This window comes from Salvelinus fontinalis, chromosome 11 (genome assembly GCF_029448725.1).
Source record: "Salvelinus fontinalis isolate EN_2023a chromosome 11, ASM2944872v1, whole genome shotgun sequence".
NCBI lineage: Eukaryota > Metazoa > Chordata > Actinopteri > Salmoniformes > Salmonidae > Salvelinus > Salvelinus fontinalis.
In genome coordinates, this window is record NC_074675.1 from 12,883,648 (window position 1) to 12,901,435 (window position 17,788).

Consider the following 17,788-nt stretch of genomic DNA (forward strand, 5'->3'; position numbering starts at 1 on the left):
GTTCACTGATCTTAAAGGCAGCTACAGCTTAGAAAACCTAAGTCTCTGTTACTGACAATAATACTGTCCCTCTGCCGGTAACACTGTCAGTCTGTCCCTCTGCCGGTAACACTGTCAGTCTGTCTTTCTACCCTGCAGCTATACCTGACAGCCAACACTCTCTCCATTCCCCTGCGAGGTGGTGAACAACATACCTTCTTGCAGGAGCCTGAGGTGGGCGGCGTGTCGGGCAGCTCGCGGGAACGCCGGCGTCCGGTGGGCACCCCAGGGGTGGTGGGGCTGCGGTTGGCCAGGAAGGGCGAGGAGAAGCGGACGTAGTGTTTGGGCGTGCTGTAGACGTGCAGGCTGGGGCCCATGCCGGGCAGGGCGTTGAGCTGGGTGGCCAGCACCTCCGGGTCGCTGCTGATCCTCAGGGGCCTCTCTGGGGCCGGCTCTGGGGTCCGCAATGATCGCTCCTGCTTGTCGACGCACCACTCACTCACCAAGTGCTGTAGCGAGACAAAGAGAGAGAGAGCTTTAGTCAGAAGCACACTGTATTTGACTATAGTATTGAGTGACATTTCACTAGAAGGAATAGAACATTCCTATAAGTCTAAATAGAATAGTGACTAGTCGTGTTTAGGGGTGAGCACTGAGCCGTGGCTAGGGTACCTTTTTAGTTTTGGGGTACTTCTGCCCGGAGCGGTTTCTGTCAGGGGCCGGGGAGCCACTGTAAGGGGGGCTGGTGTCGGGGGCATGGGAGGAGAGGGCCTCTGGTTCGGGGTCCCTGGAGGCCTCTACGTCTGGGCCGTCATTGGCCAGGGGGTCCAGGAGTTCCCCGGGCGAGCCGGGAGGTATGTCAGAGCAGGTGCTGATGGTGCGCGCTCGCCGCCGCTGCTGCCCAATGTGGGTGCGGCTCCGCGAGAAGCTCTTCCTCTGCTTGCTGCCTCGCAGCTTGGCCGGCGTGGGCTTGTTGAGACCCGGCTCCTCCTTCACCTCTAGCAGGGGCTACGAGAGACAGGGTTAGGATAGAGTACAGTAGCATAGTTTGGATGGGTTTATAGTCACCTTCAGCTAACCCTTCAGATTATTGAGAACATCCTCTTTTAATACTAACGACCTGGTGAGTGCAGGCATAAAGAACTTGTTGAGTCAACTATCACTTACCGTCATGATACCAGGAGACTGCATGTCGGCCTCGGGGGTGGCAGGGGGCTCCTCCTTGATGCCCCCCTCTGATTTGGTGCCGATCTTCTCCAGGGCCTGCTCCCGCCTCTTCTCCCTCTTCTCCATGCGGGCAAAGGCCTGCAGGATGGCCTCCATCTTCCTCTCTTCACGGGTCTGTAGAGGAGAGGACAGAGTGGTAAGCTTTAGTCCACGTGGCCTAGTCTCCTGGGCCTAGAGGGGGAGGGACACGTTATCGCAACACAGGACAGGCAAGAGGCAGTCTGGCTGGCTGGCTGGCAGAGAAAAAAAAAACAGCAGCGGCGCAGAATGACAGAGAAAAAGGACCACCATTTCCCCTTCCAGTGGAGGAAAAAAACTATGGAGATAGAACAAGTAAAAACCCTGTTGATGTGAGAGACCAAACTAACTGGAACTGGGAGGTGCTGGGAGGTGGGAACGTAACATTAGCCCTTACCAAACCATTCAGGGTGTGTGGTTTATAACACCATGGCTGCCTCCACCAGACAAGTTTTACCACCCCCAGTAGCAGAGACACACTGGGGTCTGCCACAGGGCCGGTCAGTGGAGAGAAGATGGGGGGGGGGGGGTTAGTATGTTTGTCAGTCAGTGGGGTCCCCTATGAGGTGGAGGGGCAGGCAGGCAGGCATGTTTTGGGGGTGGGGGTTGGTGGGTCAAGTTTACCTCCGGTTTACTCAGTCCCAGACAGCTGGAGGCCCCCACGCCTTGCAGATGGGACTCCTCCGCTGGGCTGGCCTGAATGGTTTACAGAGAGACAGCCTGGTTTAGAAGACAAGAGGCCCGGCCCCCCCCAATAACACACATAGAACATACACACACCACCACGGTTCCCCACTCTAGAGGCTTCAGTGTGTCGCCGACCCTCAGGGATCCTCTGAGACAGGTGGGGGTGTGGAGAGGTGACCTGGCCACTACAAGGTTATGAAGGAGGGGAGAGAAGAGGGGGGCAGATAGGGAGAATGGCTGCCTTATGCCTGTAGACACATGTCCAGTCAGGGCTTCTTCACCTTGTCTGCTTACACCAGCATATCCAGTAGGAAGACTTGATTTGGGCTGAATGAATGAACAGTGAATTCAACACAACCCACCACCACTGGAACTCAGCCACATGTTCACCACCTCACCACAGTGTCATTAACCACATACTGAACCCACGACACATGGAAAGAAAACGAAGACAATAGCAACCAACCCAATCACCAACTTTCACCAAGGTTGATGACAAGCAACTACATACCATCTGCAACACCCAAAACCGGACCTCAGTGCAACCAACATGTTAACTGTGTGTTCCATGCCGTGCGCCTGTATCCCTGGCACCAAACCGGATCTTTAACATGAGTGTGGGAAACATACCATGCCTAACACACACAGACATCACCAGTGTTAAGAGCCCATGCGGACAGGGCATTGTTGTATTGTAAAGTGGCTGTTCCACTGGATGTCATTAGGTGAATGCACCAATTTGTAAGTCGCTCTGGATAAGAGCGTCTGCTAAATTACTTAAATGTAAAATGTAAATGTTGTGAATGCGTGGTTGGGGTTGAACACCATAAATACACCAGAGGGTGACTGTTACGTCAGAGGACGACAGTGAATCCAGAAGCTCTTTCTTCCACAGTAGAGGGGGGTACCTCCTCCTGGACCAGCTTGCAGATTCCCTTGGAGGGAGGCAGGCTATTGGATGTCCCAGAGTCAATAAGGCCCTGGCATCAGAGAAGCCCCCCCCCCCCCCACCTTCTCTCTCGCTCAGGGATAATTTAGCAGAGCCAGTGCCAGTCCATTGGCCAGAACGATGAGTCAGCGCTTTACACCTTGGGCCTCGTCGTGTGAAAAGGAGCTGACGGCAGGGTAATTTCCAGAGTGTGTGTGTGTGTATATATATATGAAAAGAGGGAGAGCGTGCCCACGTGTGCGTGAGCCCATCTCTCTGGGTCACCAGAGCTCTTTAGCAGGGGAGAGGAGAGTAATTGGCCATTTCAAAACAGTTGGCCAATTCTGTACTTGAGGGTCATAATCAGACACACAGGGAGAGTTCCAGTACTTACGTGTGATGAGGCTAGGACTCTTGTTTACTCAGCTAATGAGAGGGGAGGAGGGGGTAGGGGGGCCTGTGGCTCTGGAGGGCCCGGAATGGTGCAATGTGTGATTGTTTAGCAAATTAACTCTTAAATGAGGAAAATAACCCACGTATAATGACCAAAACACAGAGCCTCAGTGTTTGAGGGCTCTGCCAGAGGAAGTGAGTGAGCGACAGAGAGCAGGGGGGACACCGCAGGCTAGGCTACACAGCAACAGGATGAGGCAGAGACAGCAGCAGAAGCAGGGAGGTGGGGGAGGAACCACCACCACATAAACAGTGACCCATACCAGCAAGGATGAGCTTTTTCCTATGGGGGGGGTTATGGGCTGCACACAGCAGGGCGCGCTGCAGCCCTGGCTCACAGAACTTACCATCTTCCTCTTTCTCTCTGCAATGGTCTCCTCTGACTCCATCTCTACTTCACTGCTAACGGAGTTATCAGGCTGGTCTTCTACACCCTCTAACTCTGTAGGATCCTGTTAGAGGGGGAGAGGTGCTTTATCATGGCACTGACCAACCACAGGCAGTCTGGCTACAGACTAGAGGGTCTAGAGCAGTGAGGTGGTAGGTGGGGAGGGGAGAGAGAGGGGATAGTCTGGGGGAGAGTGACATTTGGGGGCACTGACTGGGGACGTGGTGGGTTTGTCTGTGCACAAACTTGCTCAGAGCTTGTATGCGGTCCTAGGCAGTCAGAATAACAGCGAAACGCAATCGTACCCCATTTCAAAGAAGAGCGAGAGACCAGGCTCACTTCTGTAGTGCTTTGTGATACATTGTTTTGAGCCCACTCCCAACAACTACCCTGTAACCAACAACTACCCTGTCATATGTCAAGTTGTGGCTCTTGTGGTCACACAAAGGTCTGTTTGCTCAAAATGACAGATGTGGACAGCTTCCAAATTCAGCGTGTTCATTTCATGGTTTGTGCGTGTTGTTCCGATAGAGATGCCTCACACTTCATCTCGGACGTCAGACCCTCTCTTCACCGTTCCTCATTCTAGACCAAGCCTGGGCAACTCCAGTCCTCGGGGGCTTGATTGGTGTCACATTATTCCCCCATCCCTAGAAAACACACCTGATTTAAACTAATTGCATTCTAAACTGAATGCAATTAGTTTGATTAGTTTATTATTGGAGTCAGGTGTGTTAGCTGGGGAAAGTGTGACACCAATCAGGCCTAGACCATACATCAGTCTAACCAGTCTCCATAAACCATGCTTCTGTGTGCTTCCCTCAGATCAGTCCTTAAAAAGCAACAGAAGCAACATGCTTGCCAATAAGACCTATGTCCTGGGTCGGGGTTATTAGACAACGCAACAAAATGTTTTGCAATGGAATAGGAAAACAGACATTTCTTACTGGACAGTTTCAGATTGTACCTCAGTTTCACTGAGCGTTTTCTTCCGTTTGGTAACTACTGAACACAAGGTTGGGGACCACCCCAGAGACAGAGGGCTTTCTCTCTGTGTGTAACACTGAGTAGAGGGATGCCTAGTGGTGCGTTCAGGAGCTCCTGCAGCAGAGAGGACACAGCGTGATAGCATGTCTCATCTGCCACTAGAGGGCTAGATGCCAGACAGCTCTGAGTAGCGATACACGGCATGGTGAGAGAGATGGCTGGGTGCAGGAGTGGGCTTTAGGCCAGGGAGAGGGGGAACCAAGATGGATGATAGAGGAATACAAGTAGTCTATTAATGGATAACACAAATAAAACAGAAATGCGGCAAATATAACAGAAACATTTAAAAATGGCTACACGCATGGACATTGGACGCTAACTAAATGAAAAACAAGATAAATATGATAACACAAAGGTCTTTAAGGGGAAAGACAACTTATAGGCTCCTTTGGGGCAATCTTGAACAGAGAGAGTGATGGGGACCAGGGGGGAGCGTGTGTGATGGGGACAGGGTGTGTGATGGAGACATGGATTGAGGTGAGTTGTTTTGCCAGGGAAATCTTACCTGGTTGTTGGAGATGGAGAGGCGGAGGGGTGATAGCTTCCTCTGCTTGCCGTCGGCCCCCAGGCCCTTGGCCCTGCCGTCACAGTCCAGGGTCATGTTCTGATTCTGGCCCAGGTCCAGGTGGTCCCCTCGCTGCATTATGGGCTCCTTATCCTTGCGGCCCCGCCGGCGGCTGCTGGCCTCCAGGTTCTCTGTGGGCTCCAGGTTGTACTTCAGCACCGGGCACTCTGGGTTCCCCCTCACACATGCACAATCCACCTTGTATTTACTACAGAGAGGGGAGAGAGAAAGAGAGAGGGGGGAAGAAACAAGGGAGAAGAAAAAAGGTAGAAAGATAACATGGTTGAGGTTGACCAATCTTGTCTTGTTGTGTGTGTGTGTGTAATATATATATATCATATATCTATCTATCTATCTATCTATCTATCTATCTATCTATCTATCTATCTATCTATCTATCTATCTATCTATCTATCTATCTATCTATATATATATATATATATATATATATATATATATATATATATATATCACACTGCTCGCAACGAGCCAGTCGGCCCAAACTGCTGCATATGTATATATATATATATATATATAAATAAATAAATAAAAACCGGTCAATTTTTATGTATATATATGTAATGACAACTACAACAATACTGAATGAACATCTATTTTAACTTAATATAATACATAAATAAAATCTATTTAAAATCAAATAAATAATGAGACATGTACAATTTGGTTCAAATGCAAAAATACAGTGTTGAAGAAGGTAAAAGTGCAATATGTACCATGTAAAAAAGCAAGTTCCTTGCTGAGAACATATGAAAGCTGGTGGTTCCTTTTAACATGAGTCCTAAATATTCCCAGTTAAAAAGTTTTAGGTTGTAGTTATGACTATTTCGCTCTATACCATTTGTATTTCATATACCTTTGACTATTGGATGTTCTTATAGGCACTATAGTATTGCCAGCCTAATCTCGGGAGTCGATAGGCTTGAAGTCATAAACAGCGCTGTGCCCCAAGCATTGCTAGGAGATGCAGGCATACGCAGGAAAGTGCTGTTTGAATGAATGCTTACAAGCCTGCTGCTGCCCACCACCACTCAGTCAGACTGCTCTATCAAACATCAAATCATAGACTTAATTATAATATAATAAACACAGAGAAATACGAGCCTTAGGTCATTAATATGGTCTAATCCGGAAACTACCATTTCGAAAACAAAACGTTATTCTTTCAGTGAAATACGGAACCATTACGTATTTTATTGAACGGGTGGCAACCCTAAGTCTAGATATTGCTGTTACATTGCACAACCTTCAATGTTATGTCATAATTATGTACAATTCTGGCAAATTAATTACAGTCTTTGTTAGGAAGAAGTGGTCTTCACACAGCTCGCAGCGAGCCAGACAGCCCAAACTGCTGCATATACCCTGACTCTGCTTCCACTGAACACAAGAGAAGTGACACAATTTTCCTAGTAAATATTGCCTGCTAACATGAATTTCTTTTAACTAAATATGCAGGTTAAAAAATATATACTTGTGTATTGATTTTAAGAAAGGCATTGATGTTTAGGTACATTGGTGCTACAATTTTACTTTTTTCGCGAATGTGCTTTTGTTAAATCATCCCCCGTTTGGCGAAGTTGAAGAAGGTTGTGATCCGATGATAAATTAACAGGCACCGCATTGATTATATGCAACGCAGGACAAGCTAGTTAAACTAGTAATATCATCAACCATGTGTAGTTAACTACTGATTATGTTAAGATTGTTTTTATAAGATACGTTTAATGCTAGCTAGCAACTTACCTTGGCTTGCCTGCATTGCAGTCTCCTCGTGGATTGCAATGTAATTGGCCATAATCGGCATCCAAAAATGGTGATTACCGATTGTTATTGATAACGTTAAAATCGGCCCTAATTAAAAATCAGCCATGCCGATTAAATCGGTCGACCTCTAATATATGTGTGTGTGTGTGTGTGTATGTGCGGTACTAGGTGATCAATTCCACCCTGCTTACCAGCAGCCATAGTCATAGTCGAAGCCTATGGTGATCTCGGTGCCTTTGCTGATGGACCTCAAAGAGTAAATGTACAAATGGAGCATACCATCCTCTATGACATGACGCACCTGTGAGAGACATGAGACACGAGACAGAGAGAGAAGAGAGAGGTGGAGAAAAGGGGAGAGAGCGGCACAAATTGAAACTCATGAGGTTACATTAAGTTGAAGTTAGTGGCTCTGGGGGGTGTGGTCAGGGTTTAGAGCCGTAGGTTTTGTATCGTGGTCTGCGATTGGCCACTCACCTCAGAGTTGGGGGTGCAGGAGCGTCGGATGAAGCGGGCCTCGTTGCCAAAGCTGCGGGCGTCCACACACATCTCCAGCCCGTCAAACTTTGAGTAGAACAACACAAAGGGGTACGGCCTGGGGGGGGGAAGAAAGAAAGATGAATGAAATGCAGTGCTGGGCAGACAGACATAGTAACAGATTGGGGATGTCCATATGGTGACCAGGGGAAGATAGCCAGGAGCGCAACAGGAGCTGAAAAAGAACGTGAGGGACTCCACTGCCAAGGAAGAACCACAACAAACACACCCCTTCTATCGATCTCTCACACTACCTCTCAAATGTCTCAGACATACAACTATGGAAAGGAGTAGAATTCCACTTTTAAATTTGAGCTGAGGATTCTACTTGAGCTCAGGTTTCCACAGGACGGGACCTCACCTCTTGAAGAAGCATCCGTTGGCCTCAAACTGCTGTCGCAGCATGAACTTGCCCCTGTACTCTATGATGAGGGACTCTGGAGCCAAGTCCCTCACTGCTTTCAGGATCTTCTTGTTCTTCTGAACCTGGCTCTGGAGAGGGGAGAGACAACAGGACATGAGGAAAGAGGCTGGCTGACACTGATATTTTCAGAGGTAATGTGTGTGTACAAACTGTGTGCATGCTGCCTGCTTAGGCAATTTGAGGACACATGTTTGTAAGTCACTGTGTCGGTTCCAGCTACCTCCACGGGCGGTTTGAAGGTGGCTGTGTGTGTGTTGTAGGCCAGGGTCTTGCCGTCGCCGGCCTCCTTGACGCGGAGCAGGATCTGGACGTCCTCGCTGTACTGGTTGCTGCCGGCATCCTCGTAGGCCTCCATCCAAGCCTTCATCTTGTTCTCCCACAGAGACGGGTGCTCCCCGGGCTCCATTTCAGGAGCTCCACCCTTCACTCTGGAGGACTTCCTGGAGCCCTCACGGAACGCCTGTTAGACAACAGACTCCAGTAAGCAGACAGCATAAAACAACAAGGTTTACCACCCGTTTAAGAGACGTTACAGAGTGCATAACAAATTGACAGATTGCTGTTCAAATAAACATGCCAACTCATTTTGGGGTGAGTTGCTCCAAATACATGTAAACCTCAGAGGTACAGTTGGGGTCAAGATAAGAAACTATTGAGTGTCAACAGGATTGAATGGGAGTTTGAACACAGACCTTCTTGGCTCGGGCCGAGGTGGCGACAGGCTCCTTGTCTCCGCTCCTCTTGCGTTTCTTGTCGGCCTGCTTGTTGCACGCCAGGCGGCCGGTGGTGAGTGTGATGCTGGTGGGCGTGTGCTGGAAGGCCGTGTACAACTCTAGTGGTACCTCGTCCCCACTCTCTGTGGCACTGGTGTCCCCGTCTGCAGAGATACATACCGGTATGCCTTAATAAAGCATTGGTAATAAAGGTTTATTTGCGCATCTCGTACAGCAGGGTCCAACCAAAGCAAAGTTTTCCTGGTTCTAACTTATTTAGACAAATTATTTCTGAAAGGTAAAAACAAGATTTTCCATAGCAGTCTGCCATTCTAAATGTCTGCATTGTTGTATTACTCAATGTGACCAGCAGGTGTCAGAGTGCAGCTGAATCAGAGATGTGGTCCTGGGGCCCCCTGGGTGCACATTTTGGTTCTTGCTCTAGCACTACACAGCTGATTCAAATAACCAACTCAGCATCAAGCTCTGATGATTTGAATCAGCTGTGTAGTGCTAGGGTAAAAAACATGTACAAATTACCTTGACTAACCTGTACCCCTGCACATTGACACGGCACCCCCTGTATATAGCCTCGTTAGTGTTCTTTTGTGTTACTTTTATTACTTTTTTTACCTTATTTAGTAAATATTTTCTTAACTCTTTCTTGAACTGCAGTGTTGGTTAAGGGCTTGTAAGTAAGCATTTCACATTAAGGTCGACACCTGTTGTATTCGGCGCATGTGACAAATAAAATGTGGCCTGGGTCTCTCCAGACCCACAGGAGGAAGAGGCTGCAGTAGTGAGCAGAGCAGCCTGACATGCACAGCCTTTATCACACTGCCATCTGATCTGAGAACTGTTTACTGCAGCGCACTGGGAGGGACTGGAAAAGGTAGGTATATATCTCACCATCTCTCCACTCACCGGACATGTTCTCCCTCTTGCGGGTCTGCAGCACGATGGCACGGTCTCTGTCCAGGATGCGCGGCTGGCAGCGCTCACACAGGTACGTCTCAGGAATGTGCTGCCTGTCGATCCCCATGCAGTCTATGTGCTGCCACACACTGCGAGAGGAGAGAGAGGAGAGGGCAGAGAGTCAGTAACAGCAGCCATTCACAATGCAACAGGGGATCTAGACAGGGGCCACTAATCCCAAAGAAAAGTTGAGATGAGACATGGACACCGTTTGAAGGCTAGAATGTTCATAAATCACTGCTAGGACAGTATGGTCTCTGGTCTAAATCACTGTGACCTGATAAAGAAGAGGGTCTATCCCAGATCCTACCTGCACTTGTCGCAGCAGATCATGTAGCCGTCGTCGTGGGTGAAGCCACAGATGCAGCGGGTGATGTCGGCCCCGTAGCTGCCATCCTCCGAGGTGCTGAGTGTGGTGCCCCTGGAAGCCTCGTCCTGCAGGCCCCCCGGCACAAACAGCCCCTCGCCCGGCCGGATCAGCATGGAGGGGGGAGGGGAGGCCGGGGGAGTGGGCGGGGGGCGCGCCCCATAGTTGTGGTCCTGGGGAGGAGTACATAAAAGATGTTGGTGACACATACAACCCACAAAAATAAGTTGCACACTATATATAAACTCCCAGTAAATCACCAACTTTTCGGCATCACTGTGACTTCTTCAGGTTGACACATACAACAATAGCATGTCAAACATTGAAATTCTAATTCAACAACTGCAAACGGCCAGTTATTTCTTATATGAATTGTTCAATTGTCTTGAATTGGAATTTCCTTTTCGTTATTCACTAAGCTAAGACTGCATTGTGATTGACCCTAACCCATATAGATAGTCTCCTCCCCCAGGTGAGTGAACTAGCCTGCATGGAGTATTATAGTGAACGGTAGTGTCAGTGTCCTGTATTACAGTGTACGGTAGTGTCAGTGTCCTGTATTACAGTGTACGGTAGTGTCAGTGTCCTGTATTACAGTGTACGGTAGTGTCAGTGTCCTGTATTACAGTGTACGGTATAGTCAGCGTCCTGTATTATAGTGTACGGTAGTGTCAGCGTCCTGTATTATAGTGTACGGTAGTGTCAGCGTCCTGTATTATAGTGTACGGTAGTGTCAGCGTCCTGTATTATAGTGTACGGTAGTGTCAGCGTCCTGTATTATAGTGTAAGGTAGTGTCAGCGTCCTGTATTATAGTGTACGGTAGTGTCAGTGAACTGTATTATAGTGTACGGTAGTGTCAGCGTCCTGTATTACAGTGTACGGTAGTGTCAGTGTCCTGTATTATAGTGTACGGTAGTGTTAGTGTCCTGTATTACAGTGTACGGTAGTGTCAGTGAACTGTATTATAGTGTACGGTAGTGTCAGCGTCCTGTATTATAGTGTACGGTAGTGTCAGTATCCTGTATTATAGTGTACGGTAGTGTCAGCATCCTGTATTATAGTGTACGGTAGTGTCAGCGTCCTGTATTATAGTGTACGGTAGTGTCAGCGTCCTGTATTATAGTGTACGGTAGTGTCAGCATCCTGTATTATAGTGTACGGTAGTGTCAGCGTCCTGTATTATAGTGTACGGTAGTGTCAGTATCCTGTATTATAGAGTACGGCAGTGTCAGTGTCCTGTATTATAAAGTACGGTAGTGTCAGCGTCCTGTATTATAGTGTACGGTAGTGTCAGTATCCTGTATTATAGAGTACGGTAGTGTCAGTGTCCTGTATTATAGAGTACGGTAGTGTCAGTGAACTGTATTATAGAGTACGGTAGTGTCAGTATCCTGTATTATAGAGTACGGTAGTGTCAGTATCCTGTATTATAGAGTACGGTAGTGTCAGTATCCTGTATTATAGAGTACGGTAGTGTCAGTGTCCTGTATTATAGAGTACGGCAGTGTCAGTGTCCTGTATTATAGAGTACGGTAGTGTCAGTGTCCTGTATTATAGAGTACGGTAGTGTCAGTGTCCTGTATTATAGAGTACGGTAGTGTCAGTATCCTGTATTATAGTGTACGGTAGTGTCAGTATCCTGTATTATAGAGTACGGCAGTGTCAGTGTCCTGTATTATAGAGTACGGTAGTGTCAGTGTCCTGTATTATAGTGTACGGTAGTGTCAGTATCCTGTATTATAGTGTACGGTAGTGTCAGCATCCTGTATTATAGTGTACGGTAGTGTCAGCGTCCTGTATTATAGTGTACGGTAGTGTCAGTGTCCTGTATTACAGTGTACGGCAGTGTCAGTATCCTGTATTAGTGTACGGTAGTGTCAGTGTCCTGTATTATAGAGTACGGTAGTGTCAGTATCCTGTATTATAGAGTACGGTAGTGTCAGTGTCCTGTATTACAGTGTACGGTAGTGTCAGTGAACTGTATTATAGAGTACGGTAGTGTCAGTATCCTGTATTATAGAGTACGGTAGTGTCAGTATCCTGTATTATAGAGTACGGTAGTGTCAGTATCCTGTATTATAGAGTACGGTAGTGTCAGTGTCCTGTACTATAGAGTACGGTAGTGTCAGTATCCTGTATTATAGAGTACGGTAGTGTCAGTATCCTGTATTATAGAGTACGGTAGTGTCAGTGAACTGTATTATAGAGTACGGTAGTTTCTGTGAACTGTATTAGTGTACTGTATTATAGTGTACAGTAGTGTGTGTATTCCATTTTAGTGCAGTGTGCGGTAGTGTCAGTGTCCTGTATTATAGTGTATGGTATTATATTATACTGTAGTGTACAGTATTATAGTGTACGGTAGTGTCAGTGTACAGTATTATAGTGTACGGTAGTGTCAGTGTACAGTATTATAGTGTATGGTATTATATTATACTGTAGTGTACAGTATTATAGTGTACGGTAGTGTCGGTGTACAGTATTATACTGTACGGTAGTGTCAGTGTACAGTATTATACTGTACGGTAGTGTCAGTGTACAGTATTACGCTGTAAGGTAGTGTCAGTGTACTGTATGGTATTGTACGGTAGTGTACTGTATGGCATTGTATTATAGTGTACTGTATGGTATTGTATTATAGTGTACGGTAGTGTCAGTGTACTGTATGGTATTGTACGGTAGTGTACTGTATGGCATTGTATTATAGTGTACTGTATGGTATTGTATTATAGTGTACGGTAGTGTCAGTGTACTGTATTACTGTAGTGTCAGTGTACGGTAGTGTCAGTGTCCTGTACTGCAGTGTAGTGTTGAAGTGGAGTGTACTCACGGCGTAGGGCAGCCCAATGTAACTGTGGGAGTGGTGAGAGCTAATGCTGTAGATCTGGTGCGGGTAGCTGGACTTCTCCACCACAACAGGGCTGGCCTCTACCGATTCTGGTCTGCTGGACAGAGAGAGAGAAACGGTTAGGAGGGGGATCCATTCCCAACGTAACAGAGAAAAGAGATCAGTGTGTTGTAAATACAAGAGGTGCAGAAACAGTAAGGGGGATTCCGTTTACAACAGTAAGAGAGAGAAAGCAGAGAGAAAAAAAATGAAAGCTAGACATGAGAGGGAGAGAAACAGGAGGGAGATGAGAGTAGCGTTAAAGGACAGGTAGAGTGAGAAAAAGGGTAGAATAGGAGAGAGCAGAGAGAACCTCCTCATAAGCAGTGAGTGTATTGTTGTGCTTCATTGATTCTCCTCTTCCACTGGCTTAATGAGGAGTGTTTATTTGGGAGGGCTTTAGGGGAGCTGACAGTGGTAGTGACAGAGTGGAAGTGGCATATGTGTGTGTGGCCTGCCCCCTTCATACCACCTCAGCTAACTGGAAAGAACTGATAGCAGGGCTAATAACTAAATGGGGGCCTAATCTCTCCACAATATTTAAACCCGAGTCCCATTTCTGGAGGACACACACTACTGGAGGCTAACACACAACATTGACACAATAACAGGCATTCACTTCCGTGAGCTCATTTATCAAACCGGTAAATCCACTTTTATTCTATGACATTACAGTGGCACAGAAAGCCTGTTGAACATGTGAGTATGGTTAAATAGGCTATTTCTCACTGGCATTGAAGGAGGGGCGAGGGGTTCAAAAACAAGGGAAGTGGAATTGGCAAATGGACAAGAGAGCAGATGAAGGAGGGAAGGAGAGATGGGAGGAGTGGCACTGTCAGGAGAGAAGAAAATAAAGACCAGTGACAGCCCAGGCAGTTGAGACTCCAGGTTGGTGTCATGACAAATCAGAAGGCTAGCTGATGTTCCAACAACTAATACTGCAACTCCTACATACAAAACAGCCTGTTGGTCAGTCATGAGGAAGAAACTCCAAATCTTCCCCTTCTCATGCAGGATAGTCCAGACAACTGCTTCAAGGTCAAAGAGAGGGAGAGTGAAGGAGAGGATAAAGATGCCCCTAGGTGTATCCAAGGCTGGCTTTGCACATTCACACACATTTCAGAAGCAAAATTAAACCTTGACAAGAGGCCAACTGCCCCGCCAAGAAGTTTGGCTAACAATGCAGAGTACAAGAGAAAAGCCCACTAAACAAACTGGACAGCTTCAAAAGGTACCGTATTACAAAATGTATGTGTGATCTGATGGTGTAGTAGAATCCCTGAGGGGATGCTATGGCTATATGGCTCAAACAGGCTATGTAGCATATTTGGACATCGAGTACAAGGAACAGTTGACACACAAACCCTGAATAATAAAAGAGAAAATGTGAAACCCACACAAACACACACTGCCCCGCAGAAACACTTCCAGACTGTAACTGGAATACATGACAAGCCAGTAGCAGCACAGTAGGGTAGCAAAACTAGGCTACTCAAACGAATGGACGTGCCACGTGTCAGCATGTTAAAGTACAAACACACACACCTCTCCAATGCTCCAACCCTCCCTCTCCTTCTCTCTAGACACCCCGTCCCTCCTAGGGTAAAGCAGCAGTACAGTACCTGGTGGAGTCAGTCTTTCCCCCCTAGTCTCCCCGCGTGCTGCACACTGTGACCTCTCAATGCTCGCTGTACAGCACTTCCTTAAATATGGTATTGTCGCTCAAGCACCCTGAGCTTTGTGTCAAACTGAAAACATAAGTGTATGTAAAAAGGTCTAGGGGCGGGCCCCGGGGAAGGTGTGTGTACATAACTCGCTGAAACACACACACACACACACACACACTTCACTACCCTCCCCAGGGCAGAGAAGTAACCCAACCCAAATCCAAAGAAACATTCAAGTAGGCTACTGAAAACAGTGTGAATGATTTACTAGAGTCAAATCTATACTTCATAATCGGGGATTTGCAGGGATGCAGCATGCATCATTCAGTGGTGAGAGAACGTTCTCATTCATGTATTAAAATTAAATCCGTGATCGTATGATGAGTCATTAAAATGGGCTTTATTGTGCTTTCCTGGGATAGTCCCTCTGGTGAGAGAGGGGGATGATAGAAAAAGGAGAAGAGAACAAACAAATGATGAGTGAGTTTGTTTGACGGATGGCGAGGGGCCATGTTTGGTCTCAGTGCGAGTGGCCAAAGGGACTGAGACTGACTGCATCAATCATATCTGTCTCATAGGAAGTCAGGGACGAAGGCACAGAGACACAGAGCCAGAGTAGATTATGCTATAGTCAATCACACACACACGTCTAGGGGGAAGCTATGAGATGTGAGACACCGGGAGACTCAGAGAGCAGAGAGAGACAACAGAGATGGAACGGAGGTTTCAATTAAACAGACAGCTAGGCATGTGCTAATCATAGCTCACAGCTCAAGAGAGAGCTTAATATGGAGCAAGAGATCACACACACAGAGAGAGAGCACTTCTGCACAGCCAGAGGCAACGCCTTCACACCAAAGTGTTTCCACTCACTGCCATGGCGACGCACTGTAGCCGTCAGCGAGTGCACGCACACTGTGCCCCGTGTGTCGCTGGGTAGCTAGAATAACACACACGGCAGCCGCACGCAGCAAGTCACGACACACACAGTCTGCAGCCACAGCGCATCCCCCTGCTCGTCACAACGCTGCATCTTTCAGAGGGAGGTGGAGAGGCAGTGACTGCTCCTCTGGGAGTAGTACTGCTGTTCCTAGGGTTAGCAAGTTAGCACACTAATGCTAACCTCAGCCCAGTGTTGAGAACACGAGGGCCTCGAAGAGCAACAAGGATCCAAGACTTGTTTTATCAGTAGGGTGGAAGGAAGAGGGCTAGATGAGAACTACCCTGGTCTGTGGGCACGCTGGCGGTAGGTAGTCTTGTGTGTGAGTGTGTTTACAGACAGCCAGCTATACTCTGTGTTCCCTCACATTGGAGGCCCAATTCAAGCTTGCATCAGGCAGGGGGTAGGCCGCCGCGGAGAGGAGAGAGGATAGAGAGAGAGGGCTTAAAACCCACAACTACGAACAGAAGGGCCCTGGGCTGAGACACGGCCCTGTAAAAAGCTGACTGGAGGGGGGGAGGAGGGGGAAAGAGAGGTGAGCGCTACGGGAACCATTTAAGACGCCTTAACCGCAAGAGGGCCACCTGTCATTCAGCCCGGTGACCATGGCAATGGCCCCTGCGCATTGCGGAAGGGAGACATTGGGGAGGTTTCCATGGCAACCATGAGTGGCCGACTGCAACAGCTCTTAAGGCTGGGGGGGAGTGACACGGACCCATTTAAAGAGACAAGCCCTCTAAAAGGAGACCTTTCTATTCTTCAACCACAGGAGCACAGAGGAGGTCTCTCTTATTTGTCTGTAATACTTTGCCTGTATCCCTGCGGAGGGTATAGGGAATACTGTGAGGAGGGTGGTATGTTGTTGTTGCCATGGTGCCAGGCTCCACTTCCCTAACAAGGTGCACAGCGTACAGACAAGGATCAGGTGCGTCATTTTCAGAGTAAAATTCTCCCTCCACCTGGTGGTGTCATTATAAAATCATGACATTAGCTACACTGACATTGTATTACACAGAAGCAACTCAGAAACAGAAAGTGAACAGTGGATGGTCTGGTCAGATTAATAGCTAGGGCATTGAGAATGTTTATGGGAAGTGATGGGTGTGAGACGGTGAGTGCTATGTATGTGATCAATGGCAGTGATTGACCAAGCCTGTCCCTTACAGCAGACAGCAGGGCTATGGAGCCCCTCAGCAGGGCTAGAGCAGAGACAATGCAGCACAGAGACAGACATAGAGAGAGATACACACACACAGAGACAGACAGAGAGATACACACAGAGACAGACAGAGAGAGTGATATACACACATATAGAGAGACAGACAGAGAGAGAGATATACACACACACACAGAGACAGACATAGAGAGAGATATACACACACACACACAGAGACAGACAGAGAGAGAGATATACACACATATAGAGAGACAGACAGAGACAGACAGAGAGAGAGATACACAGAGACAGACGACAGAGATAGACAAGAGAGAGAGATACACAGAGACAGACGACAGAGATAGACAAGAGAGAAAGATACACACACACACAGACAGACAGAGATACACACAGAAACAGACAGAGAGAGTGATACACACATATAGAGAGACAGAGAGAGAGATACACACACACACACAGAGAGAAAGAAACACAGAGACAGACAGAGAGATACACAGAGACAGTCGACAGAGATAGACAAGAGAGAGAATTACACAGAGACAGACGACAGAGATAGACAAGAGAGAGAGATACACAGAGACAGACGACAGAGATAGACAAGAGAGAGAGATACACAGAGACAGATGACAGAGATAGACAAGAGAGAGAGATACACAGAGACAGACGACAGAGATAGACAAGAGAGAGAGATACACAGAGACAGACGACAGAGATAGACAAGAGAGAAAGATACACACACACACACACACACACACACACACACACACACACACACACACACACACACACACACACACACACACACACACACACACACACACACACACACAGAGGCAGACAGAGAGAGAGATACACACACACACACAGAGGCAGACAGAGAGAGAGATACACACACACACACAGAGGCAGACAGAGAGAGAGATACACACACAGAGAAAGACAGAGAGAGAGATACACACACAGAGAAAGACAGAGAGAGAGATACACACACACACACACACACACACACACACACACACACAC

General features: G+C 47.5%; 1 protein-coding gene across 19 annotated transcripts in view; it reads right to left on the reverse strand.

The window, feature by feature from the left end:
* The window catches only part of LOC129865062 (inactive histone-lysine N-methyltransferase 2E-like), a 32,155-nt gene that overhangs the window by 4,533 nt on the left and 9,834 nt on the right, over positions 1-17,788 (reverse strand). For 7 of the 19 annotated variants that reach the window (XM_055937510.1, XM_055937513.1, XM_055937507.1 and 4 more), the window contains 14 exons: positions 12,925-13,039; positions 10,037-10,266; positions 9,661-9,815; positions 8,731-8,939; positions 8,259-8,498; positions 7,976-8,106; positions 7,555-7,672; positions 7,269-7,378; positions 5,233-5,500; positions 3,640-3,744; positions 1,849-1,920; positions 1,147-1,320; positions 652-987; positions 195-488 (listed from right to left, as the gene is read on the reverse strand). In XM_055937510.1, the coding sequence (XP_055793485.1) occupies positions 195-488; positions 652-987; positions 1,147-1,320; positions 1,849-1,920; positions 3,640-3,744; positions 5,233-5,500; positions 7,269-7,378; positions 7,555-7,672; positions 7,976-8,106; positions 8,259-8,498; positions 8,731-8,939; positions 9,661-9,815; positions 10,037-10,266; positions 12,925-13,039 (2,557 nt within the window). The remainder of the gene's footprint in view (positions 1-194; positions 489-651; positions 988-1,146; positions 1,321-1,848; positions 1,921-3,639; positions 3,745-5,232; positions 5,501-7,268; positions 7,379-7,554; positions 7,673-7,975; positions 8,107-8,258; positions 8,499-8,730; positions 8,940-9,660; positions 9,816-10,036; positions 10,267-12,924; positions 13,040-17,788) is intronic. The other 12 variants (XM_055937526.1, XM_055937517.1, XM_055937518.1 and 9 more) reach the window with 9 other exon arrangements.